Raw genomic sequence first — 22,962 nt, 5'->3', positions numbered from 1 at the left:
AAAAATTTGTTTTTAAGATAAGGTAAATTTAAGTCTACCTCCATTCAATTTTTTTCTTCATTTTAGTCTCATGTTGGGTTTTATTATTGTTAGGAATGATTTTTTAATCAAGTTCTTGGAATTGGTATTTTCATGTTCGTAAATACATAAAGAAGATTTGATCAACTTTTTCAGTGAAATATGAAAAATGTGAAGAACTAAAGGTCTTTTTACAAACTTTGATTCTGGCCTTTTCAGAAAAGGCCAAAAATAGACCTTGCAAAGCAAAAATGATTTGTGAGAGGTTTTCTTTGTCAGTTTTTCTCAAAGGAGGTGGAAGCACATTCATAGGAGGGGGCAGAACAAGATGGAGAAATGATGCTTTAATCTATTTTGGCATAGACTTGAGACAGCCTAGAAGACTATAAGGATCATTTTTGAGGTATCTTGAGCAACTTAATGGAAATGAAAAAATATAGCAGTAGACGCTATCCCTGGTTCTGTCCCTATATTCCTGGGCTTCTCATGAATATTCAGAGATAATGCCAAAACTACCATCAGATAATTTCTATAACCCCTCTCCCAGTTATATTTCTTTGGGAGGCCCTACTTCTTCCTCCTAACCATTCCTACCATGCAATTTAGGATCAAGAATGGGAAACCTCCTGGGCAACAGGAATCTTGACTTCCATTTCTTTTTCTTTCTTCAAATTACATTGTTGTCTCCTCATATCTCAATATATTTAGAGCAGAGGACAGGCTGCCAAAGAAGAGACACAATGTGTGATTTTGGGGAATCATCCTCACCTAAGGACTACCAGGGAGATATGGAGATCAAGTCCCCTTTCCCCAAACTAGTGGGTAAAATGCTGAATTTGGCATCAGAGGGAGTTGGATTAAAATCCTGCCTCTAATCTTTATTTTCTTTGTGACTATGCACATATGCACAAGTTATTAAGCTCTCAAAGCCTCGATTTCCTTACTTGCAAAATAAGGATAATAATAGCTGTCGCACATATTTATGCACCATAAAATTAGAACTTGAAGGGGTCTCAAAGTTCACCTAGCTGAAATCCTTCATCATTAGATAGGCAAACGGAAGCCCAGAGAGGTCAAACACTTAGTCTCATAGATAGTGAGTGTTTGGTCTAAGATCTGAAACTACTAAATTAAGCACCTTCCATTGCACCAGATTGTCTAGGCCAACCTTCAAGGCTTGTTATGTGGACCAAATGAGAGAGTCTATGTGCTTTGTAAACTTTTGAAGTCTTCTATAAATATTAGTTGTTATTATCTCTCCCTATGGCAAAGCAAAATCAGCAACTAATGTCGTGTGTCACACTCCACACCCACAGTCACCACCTGTTGGGATGTGGAAGGTGGGGATTGCATTTAGCCTCCATTCATCTTTGGTTTCTATGTCTGACTGTACTGCTAGATGACTGCATATGAATCATTTACTATAAATTTCTTGAAATCATTTTCACACACAAAGTAGGAATAATGAAACTCAACTTCTATTCAAAATGCTTTGAAATTTTTCATTAGGAAAGAATTATGAAAGTATAAGAAGCTATTTCCTTGAAAAGCTTTTGGACAGTATCATTGAAAAAGAGATGACTTTTTTTAGTTACAAGTTCCTTTAAACTTTAGGCAAAAATATAAAAACCAAAATTCTTTTTTTCTCCTTTTGTGAGGTCAGGTGTGTGGCTGTCCATTTAACATTAAACATTACAAAAAGAATTTAAGGATCAGGAAAAGACTTCTTCTTAATAGCAATAATACCACTACACAAAAGCTCAAGCAATTTCAATTCAGTTCAGTTTCCATGAACAGCTTATTTGCGTAACAGTTTATTCAATCAGATTGAGTGACTTGCTGGTGAAGTAAAGGGGCCAAGATCTTACTGAGGAATCATGGGATTTGTGGTCCTCCTACTCTTGGAAAGGGGTGAATGGAGTGTTCAAGGAGGACTGTCACCTCTGGTGTGAGGTCAGGGCTGCTTTTCCACTTTTGGTGTTCCACCTTTCACCCAACTCTGACCTGTGGCTCCAAGAAGCTAATAGCACATTCAGTGACCACATGCCAGTAAAACCATCTCAGCAGATGAACTAGAGCAGGTTGAAGGTAACCACCAGGCCTCAAACCCATTGGTGAGATTGTGGGCTATCTACCTTAAGCATGTGAAGACTTCCCCAGCAGAATGAGCAGATGAGAACAATTTGTTCCAATGGCCATGAAGGCAGCTGAAACAGCCACTGTGAAGCCCTTCGAGCTTGGTCAGATGTTGAAGATACCAAGGTCAAATACTGCATCCTGGGCCATCACCGGTCATCGTGACTTTTGTCTTTTGTCACTGGACCTCACTGACTATGGAAGAGAGAGGGAGACTTTATGCAACTCTGCCTCACTTCACTCCAGTCCACACACAAGTCACAGCATCACCCCATGATGTCCCTAATCTTTCTTAAAACAAAGACCAACAATGGCCCTGGATAAACCCAAGCTATTGAATCCTCTGAGCTGGAAGGTGAATTTCTGCACAGTATGTTTTTTAATCATTCTGCAAGCAGAAGAAGAGAGCGAATAGGCTTTCTGAAGGGGGAAAAACCAGAGGCAATATTGGAGAGAGAGAAGGACAGAGTAGCAGTATCACGGTGACTGTGGACTAAGTGTAGCTGGCTGCCCCTTTAACGCATCCATCCCCTTCACTTCTTTATGGTACAAACATGTCAAGTGACAACCTTCCCTTGCAAACTATACAAAAGCAGCAAAGGTTTTAAATTCTTCCTAACTCTTCCTCCCTGTGCCAAATTCTTCCAAATTTTTTTCAACTTTTCTTTCACTGTAGTCAGTAAGACTCTAAAGTCAGCTTTCTCTAGATAATAGTGAGATGACAGAGAACTTGCCTGAACACCCCAATGTCCATCCGAACAACTTTAAAATTGCACCTCAAAACAAATTCTGGAGCAGCACAACCCACAAAAGGATTGGGTAAAACAGTTTTCAGCCCAAGGTAATTTAGAAGGTTGACAGGAAAGATCTGTCACACTAGGGTGAGAGTGGAGCTTAATCCAGCACAGAGAGTTCCCTGGCAAGACAGTAGAAGGCTTTGAGAGCAACTCAATTGGCAGCAGCCACAGACAGTAAGGAGACTGTCCAACTAGCAGAAGATTACAGGGGTCCCTTTGTTGATACTGAGAGTAGGACTCTGTTGCATTGTCCATACATGAATCTGGGTTGCAATCCAAGTCAGTATAGCTTGTGGCCACAGGGGAGGGAGGATACTGCTCAGAGTTCCAGAGCAGAAAAGAGTGCTTATGGTCAGTTACAGAGCACAAGCCAGGAGAGTAGTAAACACTCTTTTCATTATCACCTTGGAAGAACTGAAACCTTATAGACCCTCAGAACTAGCTCTGAAAATAGCTGCATAAAACCCCTGAAGCTTGAGAAAGTACACCCTTCACTCCAGAAACAGAGCCCAACTTTAACATTAAATTAAAAGTCAAGAAATAGGCAGGAAAATGAGCAAACCACAACAAAAAAGAACCTGACCATAGATGGTTACTATGGTGACAAGGAAGATCAAAACACACTCAGAAGATAACAGAGTCAAAACTACTACATCCAAAGCCTCCAATTAACAACGTGAATTATTCTCAGGTCCAAAAAGACTTCCTAGAAGATCTCAAAGAGGATTTTAAAAAATCAAATAAGAGAGGTAGATGAAAAATTGAGAAAATAAATGAGAATGATTGCAAGAAAATCATGGAAAAAAAGAGCCAACAGCTTGGTAAAGGAGGCAGACACAAAAAATACTGAAGAAAATGACACCTTAAAAAACAGAATGGGCCAGACGGCAAAAGAGGTACAAAAATATACTGAAGAGAAAAGCTCCCTAAAAAGGAGAATTGGCCACATGGAAAAAGATATACAAAAATTCACTGAAGAGAAGAGTTCCTTAAAAAGTAGAATGGGCCAAATGGAAAAGGAGACACAAAAGCTCCTTGGAGAAAATAATTCCTTAAAAATTAGAATTGGACAAGTGGAAGCTAATGGATTAATGAGACATCAAGAAACAAAACCACATCAAAAGAGTGCAAAAAGGAGAAGAAAATGTGAAATATCTCATCAGGAAAAACAACTGATCTGGAAAATAGATTGGGGGAGATAATTTTAAAAATTATTGGACTACATCATCTTTCAAGAAATTATCAAGGAAAACTGATTTTAGAACCAGAGGGTAAAATAAAAATTGAAATTGAAATCCACCAATTGCATCTTGAAAGAGATCACAAAATAAAGACTCCCAGGAATGTCATAGTCAAATGCCAGAGCTCCCAGGTCAAGGAGAAAATATTGCAAGCAACCAAAAAGAAACAATTAAAATATTGTCAAGTGACAGTCAGAAGAACACAAGATTTAGCAGTTTCTATGTTAAAGGACTGGAGGGCATGGAATGTCACATTCAGGAAGGCAAAGGTATGAGGATTACAACCCAGAATCACCTACCGAGCAAAACTGAGTATAATTCTTTAGGGAAGCATTTCTGATGAAAGGGTCAGAACTGAATAGAAAATTTGATTTTTAAACACAAAACTTAAGAGAAGCTTAAAAAGGTGAATAGGAAAGAGAAATAAGGGATTCAATAAGGTTAAACAGTTTAGATTGCTACATGGGAAGATGATGCTTGTACTTCATAAGAATTTCATCATTATTAAGGCAATTAAAAGGAGTATATATAAACAGAAAGCATGAATGTGAGTTGAATATGATATCGATAAAAAATAAATGATATCTGTAAAAAATAAAATTAAGGAGTGATAAAGAGGAATGCACTTTGAGAAAGGGAAAGGGAGAGGTAGAATGGGGTAAATTATCTCAGAAAAAAGACACAAAAGAGCTTCTACAGTAGACGGGAAGATGGAGAGGGAGAATGGGGGGGGGGACTTTTGGACCTTACTGTCATAAGAATTGGCTCAAAGAGGGAGTAACACATTCAGTTGGGTACAGAAATCTATCTTACCCTATAGTTAAGTAGGAGGGGAGGAGGGTATAAGAAAAGAGAGGAGACTGATAGAAGGGAAGGCAGATTGAGGGAGGCAGTAGTCAGAATCAAAACACTTTTGAGGATGGACAAGGTAAAAGGAGAGAGAGTAGGATAAAAAGGGGGGGAAAGGATGGAGGAAAATACATAGTAATCATAAATGTGAAAAAAAATTTTAAAGGAAGCTTCTCTGATGAAGGTCTCACTTCTAAAATACATAGAGATCTGAGTCAAATCTATAACACATCATTCCCCAATTGATATGAACAGACACTTTTTAGATGAACTCATCAAAGCTATCTGCACTCCTGTGAAAAAATGTTCCAATTCCTATTGATTAGAGAAATGCAAATTAAAACAACTCTGAGGAACCATCCCACACCTATCAGATTGGCTAATACAACAGAAAAGGAAAATGACAAATATTGGAGGATATGTGGGGAAAATGAGACACTGATGCACTATTGGTGGAATTGCGAACTTATTCAAACATTCTGGAGAGTGATTTGGAACTATGCCCAAAGGACTATAAAACAATGCACACCCTTTGACCAGGCAATACCACTGCTAGGTTTGTATCCCAGAGAGAAAAGAAAAAGGGCTTACTTGTTGTAAATATTTGTAGCAGTTCTTTTTGTGGTGGCAAAAAATTGGAAATTAAGGGGATGCCTATCAATTGAGGAATGACGGAACAGTATGTAATATGATTGTGATGAAATTGTTGTACTTTAAGAAATGATGAGCAGGATTTTCTCAGAAAAACCTGGGAAGATTTACATGAGCAGATGCAAAGTGAAATGAGCAGAACCAGGAGAATATTTTGCACAGTAATAGCAATATTGTATGATGATCAACTGTGAATGACTTAGTTATTTTCACCAACACAATGATCCAAGACAATTGAGAAGGGCTCATGATGAAAAATGCTATCCACATGACTCCAGAGAAGGAATTGATGGAGTCTGAATGCACATCGAAGCATTTCTTTTTAAACTTTTTAAAACTTTATTTTCTTGTAGGATTTTTTTTGCCTGTGTTTCTTTCACAACATGACTTTTATGGAAATATGTTTTGCAGGACTTTCCTTTTCATTCTCAGTTGGTTGTTGTCCATCTTTGAAGAGGACCAAAATGACATCACCATGATAAAGTGAAATTTCAGTGTGTCTGACTGTGTCTGATCAGACCAATATGAGCTTGAAATGCTCTACCACAGGTTGGGCACAGATAGTCCCTGTGAATATTTGGGGTGGATATTCCAAATTTGCGCATCCTGCATTTACTTTGTGCTGTCTCAGTTCTCCTTTGCTCAAAGAGCATGGCACTCCTTCTGATGTGGGCATGCAATGCTGAGTGGTCCTGTGCCAGTGACTCCCATGTTGCACAGCCAAATCCAAAGTTCTTGAGAGAAACCTTGAGAGTGTCCTTGTATCATTTCTTCTCCTGCCATATGCGAATTCTCCATGAAATAGTTTGAATGCTTGATAGTTCAGCTCAAGCAAGGACTTCAGTGTCTGGTACCTTATCCTGCCAGGTGATCCTCAGAATCTTCCTAAAACAGTTCAAATGGAAGCGATTGAGTTTCCTGGCATGGCGCTGGTAGACTGTCCATGTTTCACAAGCATATAGCAATGAGGTCAGCACAATAGCTCTGTAGACCTTCAGTTTGGTAGTCAGTCTAATACCTCTTCTCTCCCAGACTTTTCTTTGGAGCTTCTCAAACACTGAGCTAGCTCTGGCAATGGGTGCATCAACCTCATTACCAGTGTGTACATCCCTGGAAAGTACACTACCAAGGTAAGTGAACTTATCGACAGCATTCAAAACTTCTTCTTTTGTTGTCACCGAAGGTTCCACGTATGGATGGTGTGGTGGTGGCTGCTAGAGCACATGTGTTTTCTTGGTGTTAATTATTAGGCCAAAATTAGCACAGGCAGCAGAGAATTGATCCATGCTTGTTACAACTCAGCTTCAGAGGCTGCATTGAGCGCACAATCATTTGCAAACAGAAAGTCATGCACCAACACTCCCTCCACTTTGGTCTTGGCTTGGCTTGGCTTTTCAAATTGAACAACTTGCCATCAGTATGGTAGTTGACCTTGATGCCATGTTCATCCTCATTGAAAGCATTCGTCAACATGGCTGAAAACATCATGTTAAAAAGCAGGAGAGCAAGCACACAGACCTGTTTCACTCCATTGGTGACTGGGAAGGCACAAGAGCATTGTCCATTATCCAGAACCCAGGCAAACATGCCATCATGAAATTGACGTACAATATTGATGAACTTCTCCGGGCAACCAAATTTTGACATAATTTTCCATAAGCCCTCATGACTAACAGTGTCAAAGACCTTGGTCAGATCTATAAAGGTTGTGTACAGACCTCTGTTCTGCTCCTGGCATTTCTCCTGGAGTTGTTGGGCAGCAAACACCATATCGACTGTTCCTTGGCTCTTTCTGAAGCCACATTGGTTATGTGTATGTGACCATCTTCCAGGTGAAGGATCAGTCTATTAAGGAGGACTCTAACAAGAATTTTGCCGGTAATGACTAAGAGAGAGATCCCCTGTGATTGCCACAGGACAATTTATTACCTTTATCTTTATAGAAATGGACAATGGAGGCATCCTTGAACTCCTGAGAATAACCTCCTCTTGCCTTATAACCTAGAAAATTTCAGTCAGCTTTTGTATGAGCAATGGTTCCTCTGCTGGACCACTGGAATAGAATCAGCTGGAATAGAATCAGTACCAGGTGCTTTGACACATGAAAGGAGCCTAAAGGCCCTCAAAACCTCTTCTTCAGTTGGAAGTTCAACTAAAGAGGGATTGACTTCAACCTGAGGTTAACGGTCAATGGCCTCAGCATTGATTGATGATGGTCTGTTGAGAACACTATGGAAGTGTTCAGCCCATCCCTCTAGGATCGTGTCCTTGTCACTAATCAATGTGTCTCCATCAGCACTGAGTAGTTGTGATGCACCATAGATTTTTGGTCCAATAAATAGCTTTCAGAAAATCATAAAAAACACTTTGGATTGTTACTATCAGCATAAAACTGAATTTCATCTGCCTTCTTACTGAGCCAGGAATCCTGTATCTCTCTAAGCTTTGCTTGTACTTTGCTTTTGATGGAATTAAATGCTGCCTTCTTAGAGGTGAATGAACTATCCTGCTGGTAAATCCTGTGGAGTTCTCGTTTTTCATTTAGCAGCTTCTGAATTTCCCTATCATTTCCATCAAACCAGTTTTGGTGTTTACGAGTGTTCTGACCTAGATGAGCCAATGCAGTGCTGTACACCAAAGCTCTGAGAGCTGCCCACTCCTTTTCTGCTCCACTGTTGCCAACTGTGTGTTGGCTCAGCTTTCCGTCCAAGTCAGCAACAAACTGTTCACACTCAGAGAAGAGGTCTAATTTGTTGACAATTCTTCTGGTAGTCATTTTACCTTGGGGTTGGCGCTTTTGACGAATGCAAATATTTAGCTTGGAAAGGATAAGTCTATGATTAGTCCAGCACTCTGCACCACACATTGCATTTGTCACTGTCACATCTTGTCTGTTCTCTTTACAATCACATAGTCTATTAGATGCCAATGTTTGCTGCGAGAGTGCATCCATGAAGTTTTATTGCATTTAAGTAAATGGAAAACAGTGTTGGTGATGAAAAGATCATATGATGCACAAGTCTTCAGTACTAAATGTCCATTGCTGTTACTGTTTCCAACTCCATTCCTTGTAAGCTTGTCCTCTTTTGGCACATTGGCAATAAGGGTCTCTAGGTCTTAATAAAATCTTTCTTTGACCTCATCAGGGTTTGTCATGGTGGGAGCATAGGCACTGATGATGGTGGCATGGCATTTTCCTGCAAGTGGCAATCACATTGTCATGAGCCTGTCATTCACTCCTTTTGGCAGGCATACCAGCTTGCTGATTAGATTAGCTTTGATTGCAAAACCCACACCAGCTTCATGGTGCTCCCCTTCACTGTGCCCACTCCAGAAAAAGGTGTATCCAGCTCCAACTTCAGTAAGCTAGCCTTCATTTGCCATCCATGTTTCACTGAGGGCTGCTATTTGGATGTAATATCTGTTGAGTTCTCTTTCAACAAGAGCAGTTCTTTTTTCAGGTCTACTGGATTTTGTGTTGTCTATTAGTGTGTGCATATTCCATGTGCCGATGGTGAATAAAATCATCTTTGTAGATGTTTTTGTACATTTTTGTACGTTTTTTGTGTTTTGACCACATAGTGGGATTTCCTGCCTGCTGTGGTAATCAGACCAGGGTTAGGTAAGCAGACAATGTTTAGGGTACCTTTTTAGGGCACCTTTCTCACACTCGGAGGTGAGCAGTGTGATCTTTGAAAGGCTGCTCAGACACGCAGGGAGCTGCTTCCAGTGAGAAATGACCCTATGGCCTGGACTACCTGTGTGTAGGGTTGTGACTACAGTTCCTAGTGTATCCACACCTGCGGCTTCATCACTTGCCTGTTGCCACAGAACATTGAGGCATAATAGTGAAATGGTATGGGTGATATCATTTGATTCGTGCATAAATTGGATTAAGTGAGGAAGAGTTGCACAAAGTCGTCAGTCTCACTCTCTCCTCTTGAGTCATCACAGTCCAGTGGCAGGACATAGTCAAGATACCTGGTGATAGCTCAGAATGCAATGGATGGCCTTGGCATCTTCAGCGTCTAACCAAACTCTAAGTGTTCCACATCGCCTGCTTCATCTGCCTTCATAGCCGTTGGAACAAATTGTTCTTATCTGCCCATTCCACCAGATGAAGTCTGAACATGCTTGGGGGAGACACTTTCCTCTGAACATGCTTGGGGGAGACACTCCCCCCAACTCACCAATGGGCTTCAGAACTCTTGGTTACCCTCAACCTGGTTTGGCCCATCTGCCAAAATGGTTTACTGGGGTGTGGCCGCTGCACATGCTGCAGCTTCTTGGAGCCACAGGTGAGAGTTAGGTGGAACAGGTGGATACCAAAGGTGAAAAGAGTTCTGAAAAGGGCTCAGCAGCCATCACACCAAAAGTACTGGTCCTCCCTGAACACACCCTAAACCCCCTCATTCTCATTCTCATTCTCATGTTTTTTTAAAAAAAAAGAATACTAAAAATTATTTTTACATGTAATTAGGAAAAAGTAAAATTTTAATTAGAATATGGGCAAAATAAATAAATGAGTGATGATAAAAATCTTTATCTTTTAGTCTTTAATTCCCTACAGAGAGTGTAAATGAGATAATTGTGGCTAGTCTAAAAACACAAGAATTTAAATAGGTCAGGGACTAACTGTCCTAATGACCAGGCAGATTGTCATCCAAAGGTTCTAAGATTAAAAGTTTTTATTAATAACCTAGATTTTTAAAAAGTCTCTAGAAAAGCAAAGAAAGAAGCTTGTATTTTAGCCTGGAGGTTAAAACAAACTAGTTGTTTTCACAAGGTATGATTTGGTAAGACTTTTGACAGATGAAAACACTCAGTACTTGATTTTATGTAAGGTGATTTTAAATTCACTGGTTTTGCTTAACCAACATAGCAAAAACAATATGGCAAAAATGTGTTTTTGGAGCATTCGGTAATAAACAGCTTACTGCTAGCAAAAAAAAAAATAATAACCTGGGTAAAATCTCCAGCCTCTGACAAAATAAAAGAATCCAGTAAGAAAGAACAGTCAATAAACACGTATGAAGTACCTACTATTTGCCTGTCGTGCTCAGTGCTTGAGATACGAAAACAAAAACAAAAGACAGTCTCTGTCCTGTAGCTACCAGAAGGAAGGTGATAGGTGATGCCTGAAGTCAAACACAATTAGAAGAAATAAGTGTAATTTGGGAGGAATCTGCTCTGCTCTTGTTCTGTTGGCCAAACTTTGTTCTTCACAGCAAAACCTGCTTATTATAAGTGCATATGAATGCCCTAAAGAATGACTCTGTATGTTATGGGATTGGAGATTCATAAATTAAAGGGTAAATGTACAGGTGCTCCTATATAATGTGTGTGTGTGTGTGTGTGTGTGTGTGTGTGTGTGTGTATTTAAGTAAGTCAATTATATGTCTCTAAGAATAGTGACTAGAGAAAGGTCTAGCCTTTCTACCTAAACCAAACTCTAATATCTAGGATCTTATTGTTGTCCAGTTGTTTCAGTCATAGTCAGTTCTTCATGGCCTCTATTGGGGTTTCCTTGACAAAGATACTGAAGTAGTTTGCCATGTTCTTCTCCAGTTCATTTTACAGATGAGGAAATGGAGGCAAACAAGGTTAAGTGACTTGGCCAGAGTGACACAGCTAAGTGAGTGTTCAGATTTGAATTCAGATCTTCCTGACTCCAGCCCAGGCACTCTGTTCAATGTGCTACTTAACTCCTACCCAGGATCTTACAGAGCAACTAATTTGAAGTCATCATTTTGTTATTCACTTCCTTGACTCTCCTTAATGCTGGTTGGTTTAAAATAAATTAGAAGCTTTTAAATTTAGTGCTGCCCTTGCAAAGGAAATGCTATAAACAGAATCTCAGTGTATCACTTTAAAGGCAGCTGGTAGATTTGTGATAGCCTAGATTTATATGTCCTTACTTCAATCAGTGTGACCCAGAATAAATGACCTCACAAGAACGACCTTGCCCTTGGGTGGGATTTCTTGAAACAGCATGGTTCAAAGGATCCAGAAGTCATTGAATCCAAGGAGCATAGGGTAGCAGAATTTCAAGGGACATTTAATTCCCTGGATTAACTGTGACTACTTTTTCTTTCTTTAAATACAGCCCTTAGTGTGATGCTCAGATGGTTTAACATTTCTCATTTGTTTCTGTTTTAAAGAAGAATCAAATTGATTTTCTCTGTGTGTGTTTCTCTCTCTTGATTTAAAGGACAAAAAGCTTAAAGAGCAAGAGAAGAAAGGGGATTTTCTTCATCGACCATTTCCAAAAACACTAGATAAGAACCTGACTTCATCCAAGCAGCCATCTGCTTGTCTCATCACACAGATTCAAAACACCAAGGCCAGAAAGGACCAGAAAGCTACCAAGCCTAGTTTACCAGAAAAAGGTTAGTCCAAAGCAATTTACTTCGTCAATCAACCTAGGTGTATTTATCGAATGCCTTCCATATGCCCAGTGTTATCCATGGCCCTGTTAAGATATAGAAGTATAAAACATAGTTCCTCCCCTCACAGTTTACAGTCTTATTGAGGAGACAAGTTTAAGGCACATAAAACAGAGAACAAGTACATGTCTAACTGTGTTGCCGATTATATGCACAACAGAAGGTCAAAGAAGGGAGATATCTGTGTGGGCTGGAGAAGTTAGAGACTGTTTGGGGAGGCAGAACTTGAAGGATTAGGGAGGAGGGCTTTAAGTAAGGAAACAGCATGAGCAAAAGCACAGAGGCAGGAATGAGCATGGGGTGTTGGAAACAGGGAGATTGGTCTACAAAGGGGATATTTTTCAGCTGGGAGATTTGCCAGGGCCCCTAAATCACTCCTCATATCACACCACTTAGGCAGCTGCCTACACTGGGCCATTAAAACAAGCCATTTATACCTACAATATATATTTGGTAGAAAAAAATAGAAATGCATCATGTTGCAAATTGAACTTGAAATCTATTTTTTTATTAAAAGCAAATTTGTGGGCCTTCCCCTTTCTTTCCTGGTACAAATTGCAAGCTAGGAACTTGACATTAATTAAATATTAATAATAGGTAACATTTATATACTACTCCAAGCTTGTTTTTAAAACATTATCTTACCTTTATCTTTTCATTTATTTTAACTTTAAAAATGCTTTATTGATGCTTTTCTTCATTATCACAACTACCAACTTATTTTCCTCTCTGCCCCCTCCTCAAGGAAGAGTCCTCCCTTGTACCAAATGTGTGTAGTTAAGCAAAACATATTAATATATTAGCTACATCTGAGAATGTATATCTGATTCTGTACCTCTAGTCCATTAGCTTTCTACTAAGAGATGCAAGATAAGTTTCATTTTCTGTCTTTTGAAATTATAATTGGTTGCTCCTGTAGTCAAAGGTCTTTCAGGGTTGTTTTCTTTCACATCATTATGGTCAAACACATTCTCCTGGGTCTGCTCACTTCATTCTGCATCATTTCTTACATGTCCTTCCATCGATCTCTGAAGTTATCATAGCCTTCATTTCCATTGTGTTCATGTTATGACAAGTTGTTCAGCTCTTCCCTAAATGATGCGCATCCACAATATTTATAATTATTTACTCTAATAAAAAGTACTGCCTTAAATATTATTGTATTCATAGGTCCCTTCCCTCTGCCCCTTAGCTACTTGATAATGATAAGGATGGGAACTGTACCTCAGATTTCACAGGTATAGAAAATTCTCCAGGTAAAGAAGCTCAAATTAATTCTCTCTGTATAATGCAGGTTATTCCCTATTGTGTAATCCTCAGAGAGTTGCACTTAAAAATTAAAGTGAATTGATGTCTTGTTCAGGTATTTTATGTTTATGTATATATATATATATGAATTTGTTGTTATCCATTGGCATAAGTTGGCATGTAATTAGGGAAAATGATGTCTAAATTCCTTTTATTTCCTCATCATTAGTTGTGATTTCTCCTTTTACATACATTTTCATGTTGGTGATTTCGTATTTCCTTCCTTAAAAAGTTAGTTAATAGCTTTTCCACTTTATTAGTCTCTTTATAAGCTTCAAAATTTTATTTACCCATCAATTTTTTTTAATTTTAATCTTTCACAATTTCTTTTTTTGTGTGTTTATGGCTTTTTTTTAGCTTTTCTCTTTTGTAGATTAATGTGTTTTGAGATATAATTTTTCCCCTTAAAACTGCTTTGGTTTCTTCTAACAGGTTTCTTAATGTTCATTATAATTTTCTTTGATGACATTTTCTATCATGTATACAGTTTGTTTTTTGATTCATACAGTCTTTTTTCTCTACTTAGACTTTCCTTTCTCTAAATTACCTTTGTTGATTATGAATTTGTGTTATCATCAATAATGGATGTGTTTGATTTTTCTACATTTATTTAGGTTAAGAGTGCCATGCAGACCCAAGAAATATGTATGTTCCTTTTAATTTCCATTCAACAATTTCCAGAGAACTATCATATTCAGCCTTTCTAAAATGTTATTCAGCTTTTTAACTCTTCCATGCTTATATTTTGCTAAAATATGACTAAATAAGAAAGGAGCAAATTAAGATTCTTCAAAATTACTCTTTTGTCTTTTTCCCAGAAGTTCAATTAGATTTTCCTTTAAATATTTAATATGCTTCATTGTATGTACATATGTATTTAATATTTATTTTACTTCATTTTCTATGTTGCATTTAAACAAAATATGGTTTCTTTGCTTAACTCTTTTTACTGTTTACATTTTAACTGTTCTCTTTTATGAGATCATGATTGCTATTCTTACTGTTTTGGATTAACTGGAGATTTAATACATTCTACTCCAATCATTCATCTTAACTTTGTGTGAGATTTTATATTCCAAGTGTTTTGAAGGAAAGAAGAAATGATTGATTGAATGATTGTTTAAGTGCTAAATATATGCCAGGAACTGTCTTAGGAGCTGGAGATACAAACACAGATGATAAAAAGAATATTTTCTGTCCTGGAAATTTACATTCTAATGGAATGTAATAATTTACATTCTAATGTAATTAGGAATTTACATTCTAATGGAAGAAGCCAACACACAAAAAAGAAACTGAAAAGCATAGCACAGGAGGTGGGGTGACGGTACTTGGCTAGTTGGGAGTGAGTGATTTTGGAGTGGGGAAAATAACCTTTATTGCTGAAAGAGGAATGAAGATATGCCAGCCTGGGCTCCTGAACCAGGAGGTTTCAGGAGCAACTCACCAATTAGAAAAAAAGGAAAATCTTGTAGAGGGATATTCTATGAGCTGACCACAAAGGTAGTAGGATATTCCAAGGTGAGAAGAAAAGTTCCAGGATAAGAGAAAAGTACAGGCATGATTTTGAAGTCTATAAGGTCAAGAACAGGGTTAGTAGGGGAACGTTAAACAATATATTGTTAAATTTTGCTTTCTGTTCCATTCAGCCACCCTCTTCTGTTTTATGGGAATTCCCATCTCATTCACATTCATGGATATGATTGTTATGTTTTTTTCTTGGCATCATAGTCTTTCTTTTGCTGCCTCTTGCTCCTTTTATAAGGAAAAAGAAAAGTGAAATTAAATGTATTGACATTAGCAATTCAGTTCTTCAGTTGTTGTCTTTTTTTTTTCAGCCATGTCTAATTTTTTGTGTTCCCATTTGGGGTTTTCTTGGCAGAGGTCCTGGAGTGGTTTGCCATTTCCCTTCTCCAGCTCATTTTAGAGATAAGGAAATGGAAAAACAACAAAGTGACTTGCCCAGTATCCCACAGTTAGTGATTGTCTAAAGCCAGATTTGAACTAATAAAGATGAGTCTTCCTGATTCCAGGTCTGGCACTTCATCCACTGGCCCACCTAGCTGCCCCTGGGATTAATAATAGTTATCTATAATTGAAATGGTCTGATCTTACCCTTTTGTCCTTCCTCTATTAATCAAACCCATGTCTAAGTTGCTAGATCTTGTTCTCCTTTTAAGCTCCCTTCATAATATGATCTCCATAGTAAAAGGAGGGAATCTTTTTGTTTCTAATTATTTCCTCTTCCATTCTATCCAGCCTTTTTCTTCTCCCCATCCCCTTCAATTTCCCGACTGATTTTAATGTATTTCTACATTCCATTCTTCATGTGTGTATTGTCTTCTTTTCCACCTTCAGATAAAAGTTTATAACTGTATCTCTTTACCTCTGCCTTCATATTTATATATTTTTATTACAATGCATACCTATAATGAAAAACATTACTTCTCTCTCCTTTATGTCTTCCTTTCTATATGCTTTTTCTCCTTGTTTTTTTTTTTACTCTCAAATCAAACAAAGCAGCACCAGATTCCCCTCAAGACTTGAGGTTTCTTTGGCTCTTAAAAAAGGTGAGGTTTTGAAGGGCTAATGATTTTTCTCCCTATTAAGATATAAACACCTAATTATTATTTAATTCTCTCAATTTTCTCAAAAATAGTTACCTTTCTAGGTTTCTCCTGTCTCTCTTGTTTGTGTAAAAAGAGGGGAAAGACTGGTCCCCAACTCTGTTTTTCTTAAAAGGAATGCTTTAGAGTCTTCTATTTCCCCTCATTTTTTCATCTGTAACATTATAGTCATTTTTCAGGGGTAAGTTATTCTTGGTTAGGTAGCCAGGTTTTATGGGTTTTACCACACTCACTTATAAGGTTACTCCTTAACCTGCTAGTTGGGTTTTTCCCATTTTTATCCTGGTTACATAGAATTTTACAGTTATTCAGAAGGTGTATTTGGATGTTTTCTTTCTAATTAATAAAAGTATTTTTATTCATTAATTAAGTCCTCAAACAAGTTCATTAAATATCATTCATTTGATATACTGGAGAACTCTCCTTTCCTAAATGTAGTCACTCATATATGATTTAGGAACTAATAAAAATGAGTAATAAAGCAAAGGCAGGTAATTATTTACAGTATTTTGACTATGGAAAATGTCAAAATTAGTCACCTCAAATCCTTTCCATAAGAGCAAATGACTCTTTTTCACTTGTGAAAACAAAGTTCCACATCTCTCTCAAGAAACCAAACGTAGTTTCTTCTCAAAAAATCCTCAAAAGGAAGGCAGAACCATCTTCATTAGAGAAGAGCTGTCCATCTTCTTTACCTCTTTGTTTTCCAGCTTCTATCCAACATTATCTTTTCCAAGACTCATTTCTTTCCCATAAATCAAAACTCCAAAACACGTACTCTTTTCCTGACTCCATAAGACATCTTTTTCAGTTGATTTCCCAACTGTTCACTGCTCTTCCCTCAACATCCCATTTGGACTTTAAAGATACTGTAACAATATCTATAGTTTCTTCAAGAAGTTTTTATGAACCAACAGCTGTAGGTATTTTTCTTTTGTCTTTTGGGATATCATATTCCAAAATTAACTTTAAGCCAAATTTTGTGTGATCCTGACTATGATTCTTTGCTACTTGATTCTTTCACATTTTCTTCCTGGTTTCTTTTGAGACTCTTTCTTTGACCTAAAATCTCTGGATTGTGGCTATGATATTTATCAGTGTGTTTAATCTGGAGTTTCTTTCATGGAATTACAGGTTTTAGATGGGCCCTCAACAGCCATTTGGTATAGCCTAAACATCAAAGAAGTGCCCAACGTACCACCTCCAAAAATATTGGTCATCCAACATCTAGTGGAAGACCTCCAAGGACAAAGAGTCCACTCTACCTATCAGAGCAGTAGATTCCATTTTGGGACAGCTCTAATTGTTTGGAAGTCTTTCATGATATGGAACAATAATTTAGCCTCCTTCCAACTTCTACACTTTGCTCTTGGTTCACCCTCTGGAAACAGAGCACCTCTAATTCCTCCCCAGTGTGACCACCATTCAAATATAAAACATCACTATTGTGTCTCTCCTACATCTTTTCTCATGCTGTGCACTGGAGACTCTCCACCATCCTGGTTGCCTTCTTCTGGATACTCTCCTGTTTACCAGTGTCCTTTACAAACTTTGAAGCCCAGAAATGAAAATATTACTTGAGATGAGGTCTGACAAAAACAGAGTACATTAAGACTAATACTTCCTCTGTTCTTAGAAGCTGTGTCCCTCAATGCATCTCAGTACCTCTTTTAGGGTGCTGTGTCACCTTGCTGACTCCTTATGCTGAGATTCTACAGGCTCATAGATCTCTTCAATATAGTTCCTGTCTATCTATGAATTTCCCATCTTGTACATAAAAGGTTGATTTTTCAGTCAAGTGCAAGACTTGTAATTATCTCTGATCATCATATTAGATTAAGCCCAAAGTTTTAGTCTGTCAAAACTTTCTTCTCATTTAAAAAAAAGATATTGTTGTACTCTGACTATCATAGAAATTTACAAACTAGTTAACACCAAGGTAGGAATTCTGAAAGTCAAAGAGATAAACAAAACGAACAACAAAACAAAAAACCTATTCAATTATAAATAATGCTAGGAGCTAGAGTTTGGTTTTTTTAACTAATAGACATACCATTTGCTAATCTGATTTTTAAAAAAGAAAAACCTAATTGTTAATATCAAAACTGAAAAAGAACTCACAACAGATGAAGAGAAAATAAAGGAAATTATTTAAAACCATTTTGCTCAGTTAAATGCCAGCAAAAAATTATTTTTAAAACAATTAACTTTATTTGTGCATAAATGGTTTGTAATCATAACAACTTCAGAAGACTAGTGATGATGCTTACCTTCTACCTCTTGGATAAGGGGTGATAAAATATAAGTGCAACATAAATTTGTTTTGCTTGACTAAAGGGAAGACTTATTTAGAAGAGTTTTGGGGTGTGAACTTGGGAAGATTAGGAGGCAGGAAATGAAAGGAAGGAAGGAAGAAAAGAAGGAAAGAAGGAAGGGTGGAAGGGAGGGAGGGAGGGAGGGAGGAAGGACTACACAAACATTTTAAAAATACACAAAAGAGCAGAAGGGAGCTCAGATGGGGACCCAGAAAAGCACAGCCATATATAGTAAAAATTCTATATACATTATAATAATGATTATTATTATATTTAATTGTTTTGATTAATTTATTGTATGTATTAAAATACTTATATACTAAAGTACATATTAAAATATGTGATAAATTCATGGTTTCTTGTGCAATCACATTTTTCTGGCTGTTATATATGGAAATATTTGTTTTTGTTGACTAACTTATAATTTATAATTTTAAAAAGAAGAAGAAACTTAGTTACTCTTTTTCTTCTTGTTCCTATTTGTCCTGTAGCTATCAAGCAAGCTGTATCAGGCAATTACAACATTTTCTATAATTTGATTTTCTCGATTGCAGATTCATTTCGTGGCCTCAGCCCCTTCCACGAAGCTGCTATCGGAGCCAAGACTGGCTGTATTGCTTCTTGTTCTTTGGAATATCTTGAAATTCAGCATCCCAGGACCCCGAGAATTATGAAGAAGCAGGAGCTTCATCAACAGGAACCTGCAAGCATAGGGATCCAATCCAAGGAAGCTCATTTAATCCTAGATGTTGTGCGATCCTTTGAATCGGTAGATCGAGAGGACCAAATAGAACTGCTCTCTCCGACTCATCATTATAGGATTTTGAGTTCACCAGTGAACATTTTACGAAGAAACTCTAATGAGAGGACATTATCCCCAGTCTTACCACTGGGGAGCATCTCCCCTAGCAAAGCTCCTGCACATTCTACTCCAGTCTCTTTTGCCTATGAAGAAAAAAATAGCCCTTCAAGGGAAGAGGGTGTGTGTTCTCCTCCAGCAGGTCCTCCTAATGGCACCACACATCCTTTGGGGAGTCCAAATTGTGTGAAAAGTAGAGGCAGATTTCCCATGATGGGAGTTGGACAAATGTTGAGAAAGCGAAATCAGACTATTCAGTCCTCCACTGACAAGCCTTTGGAGACCCGGCTGCCTCCACTACATCAGATTAATCCAGGAAACATTTCATTTGATACCAATGACAGTGTGAAAGGCCAATGTTAATTTAGATCATCAGAGTTCTACTGTCTCTTAGATATGGAAGTTTCACCACAAAGATACCATATTGCTACATAACTCTGCATATCTGCCAGTGTTATGTGTGAGGAATCTTATATTAATTGTCTTTCACAGCCTCACTTTATGAGATGAGAGATAGATAAGCTCTTGATATATTTTTGTGTTTTAAAAAAAAAAAGACAACAGTTGAAGTTCATCAGTGTCTTCGAAGCCTATATAGTGAAATATTTAGGTGGGAGTGGGAGGAATTTGACAAACAGTTGCCAATCTGGATCGTTCACCCCTTCTTCCTTCATCATCATCCCCCTTGGGAATAAGAACTTCTGTGTATTGACAGTCTATGTGTATGAAACTAACCAGACAATTGCTAGATTTCTTCTTAATTTTGTCTTATGTAGACACTGCCAACATCTATGTGTTTCTGAGTCGAATCTTTTCATTCTACTGTATGTCACAATCATGTGTAAAAAAGCTATATCAAAAGAGTATTCAGTTGGCAGAACAGTTTGATTCACAAAAGCTTTCTATTTTTAGTGAAGTGGTCCTTGCTTTTGCAATGGAGTGAATCCATTATTGATGTCACAGCATTCCAATAAGATGAAGTCTAGAGTTCATTGCTCTGGTTTATTGACACAGGATATCAAAATTAAGAAATACAGGCAACCTTGATGCATTGATGAGCTATAGACACAAGACAGAACAACCTCCCCAAAGAAAGGCTGTTGGACTGAGAATGAACTGAATTTCAAGAATTATGGTGAAAAAGAAGACAGGAACTCTGCTCTCTGGAGCAAGGTTTTGCCAAAGGTTTCTGTTATTGTTGTTTGGTGTGAGGTGTTTGAGCCTCCTCCCATCCTTACCTGAAACTAGTTAATGGGTGAATCATTTCTTTTTCCTTTAAAATTTTTTTATTACTAAATTCATATCAATAAACATAGACAAAGAACAGAAGAGGACTATATATGTAACTGTGAACTTTGGTTAGTACAGTTTGTGTTTTAAGTTTAATGTGGTAGTGACAAAAATGTCCTGTTTGTGTCCCTTTTTTGAAATGCCTTCTGCTCTTGTGTGCATTTTTTAATGTTTCGTTGCAGTCCCTTCTTTCCCCCCTTCTTATCACTATTCACTGATTCTCTCCCCACCTCAGCTTCCAAAATAGCAAACCACTCTTTCACAAAGAAAGTTTTCATCATGAGATACTGAACACAAATAGCCTAACTATTTTAGAAATTGTTTGGTAGGCTAAAAAGAAATTATTCTACTAAGCTCATCATGGTTTCATTGGGAACTTTAAAAAGGTTGCTAGAAGTTATCACAGTTCTAGAGATGGAAGGGATCTTACCAATGAAATACAGTCTTCTTTTGGCTAGGCAACTAGGTGGTGGAGTAGATGATAAAGTGCTAGGCTTGGACTCAGAAAGACAGGTTCAAATCTGGCCTTAAACACTTAAGAGTTGTGTGATCCGGATCGAGTCATTTAATTTGTCCGTGTCAGTTTCCTCAGCCATAAAACGGGCATAATAGCATCACTTTCCTCCCAGGATTGTTGTGAGGATCAAATGAAATTTGTAAAGTGTCTGGCACATAGTAGGCCAATTATGGACTATGTCCATTTTACATGCATGGATGGTATGTATTTTGCAGGGATTAGGGGCTGGAAGGGGAGGTGGTTAATTTCCTGCATTTATATGTTCTGACACACCCGTCTTCTAAAATGCTAACTTGGGATATTCCAGAATGTTTCTCAGATATTTGCATTTGGTTCCCACAAAAGGATCACTAAAGTGGAATTCTTATAGCTGGAAGGCTAAACCATCTCTGTAGCAATGTTATTTCTAGACTGCCAAGAAAGGTAGCACCTTCTAGAACAACGCTGTCTGTTATGAGCTGTGAAAACAAATTTACCAGGCATATGCCATGTTTAAATGCATTGTCTCCTTTGAAGTACAGCCCTTGGTTGGGGGATGAGAGGAAAGGCAAGGAGGGAGGGAAGAGACTAGGTTTTAGTTCTCTCTTCCCCACACAGATTTGCTGAGGATTTTAAGGCTATGTGCATTGAGGATTTTGCCTGGGCTGTATCTGTCTTCACTGTATCTGATTATTTCCAACTTAAGCTCTTTGTTTCGATTGCTTTCTCCTCTTAGCCGTTGATTTTACTGCTGTTCCATGGAATCATGAATGGACCTTGACGCTTTGGGAAAACAATTGGTAATCAAAGGAGAGTGAGCAGAGCTGAAACACTAATGTGATTATCTTAACATAGGTGTTGGCTAACTTAGAGAGCTGGATCACAGGCTCCAGGAAAGTCCTTTGCCTTTTGAATAAAGTAATGACAAGCCAAAATCCCATCTGTGAAGACTCTAGTGAAAACAAGTCAGGGACCTCATCTTCTTTTAATAAACAGGCAGATAGTCCCTAAAACAATGTGGGAAGAGGGGGGAGAGGGAGGTTTAAGATGTTGTTCCTACTGCACTGACAGTCAAATAACTTATATTCTGCTGGAGAGATACAAGTTTTCATATAAGAAAATACAGGAAATAGAGAAAATACATACAAAATTATATGGGGAGGACAAAAATACATGAGGAAATCAGGAAAGCCCTCTGAGCCTAGAAGGAAACTAAAGGTTGTAAAAAGTGTAGGTGAGAACATGCCAGACATGGGATTGCTTGTGCAAAAGCCTGGAGGTGGTAAAAATGAATGATGTTTACAAGGATCTGCAAATAAGCTAAATTGACTGGAGAGTAGGTACACGTGAAGAAAATGTGTAACATTTAACAAATGCTTTCTGAATTCAATTGAATTAAAAGATTGAAAAATTCTATTTAAGGTTGTACAGTGGTAACATTTGTCTCATTCATTTCTTAGACTGTTGAAACACGCCATGTCTTGTCCTTCCCAATACTTCTAGTAATCAGAAGGAAGTTTCAGTAATAAAAAACATAAGCTACTTCTCCTTTGTGTGAGTCCTTCTAACGTGCTCCTTCAATTTTCAGATAACATGAAGTTGAGAGATATAGTTAGCATGTTTTTGACAGACTCTGGATCAAAAAGAATCTTTAATGAGCTAAAACAATGTGCCACAACTTGTAAGATAAAATATAATAGGAATAAATGCCAAGTTCCGCCTTGGGCTCCAAAACAAACCATCACAAGTGTAGGATAGGGGAAGTATGGCCAGGCAACAGTTCATATGGAAAAGATATGGGGAATTTGTAAAATGGCAAGCTCAAATTGAGATAATAGTGTAGCATGACAACCAAAAATATTAATGCTACACTAGACTATTTGAAAAAAAAAAAAAAGGAGCAGAAAACTGATGCTAAGTGAGGTGAAC

The 22,962-nt window shown here is 37.7% G+C and overlaps 1 protein-coding gene across 1 annotated transcript in view; it reads left to right on the top strand.

Moving 5' to 3' along the window:
• HUNK (hormonally up-regulated Neu-associated kinase) overlaps nt 1–22,576 on the top strand; it is a 140,278-nt gene extending 117,702 nt beyond the window's left edge. Inside the window, exons 9-10 of the mRNA XM_072615097.1 lie at nt 11,904–12,081; nt 18,943–22,576. Coding sequence (XP_072471198.1) covers nt 11,904–12,081; nt 18,943–19,610 — 846 coding nt within the window. The 3' untranslated portion in view covers nt 19,611–22,576. The remainder of the gene's footprint in view (nt 1–11,903; nt 12,082–18,942) is intronic.
• The last annotated feature ends 386 nt before the right edge of the window (nt 22,577–22,962 follow it).

Source organism: Notamacropus eugenii, chromosome 5, assembly GCF_028372415.1.
Source record: "Notamacropus eugenii isolate mMacEug1 chromosome 5, mMacEug1.pri_v2, whole genome shotgun sequence".
In the NCBI taxonomy this organism is placed as follows: domain Eukaryota; kingdom Metazoa; phylum Chordata; class Mammalia; order Diprotodontia; family Macropodidae; genus Notamacropus; species Notamacropus eugenii.
This window is presented reverse-complemented; position numbering and strand designations above follow the sequence as displayed.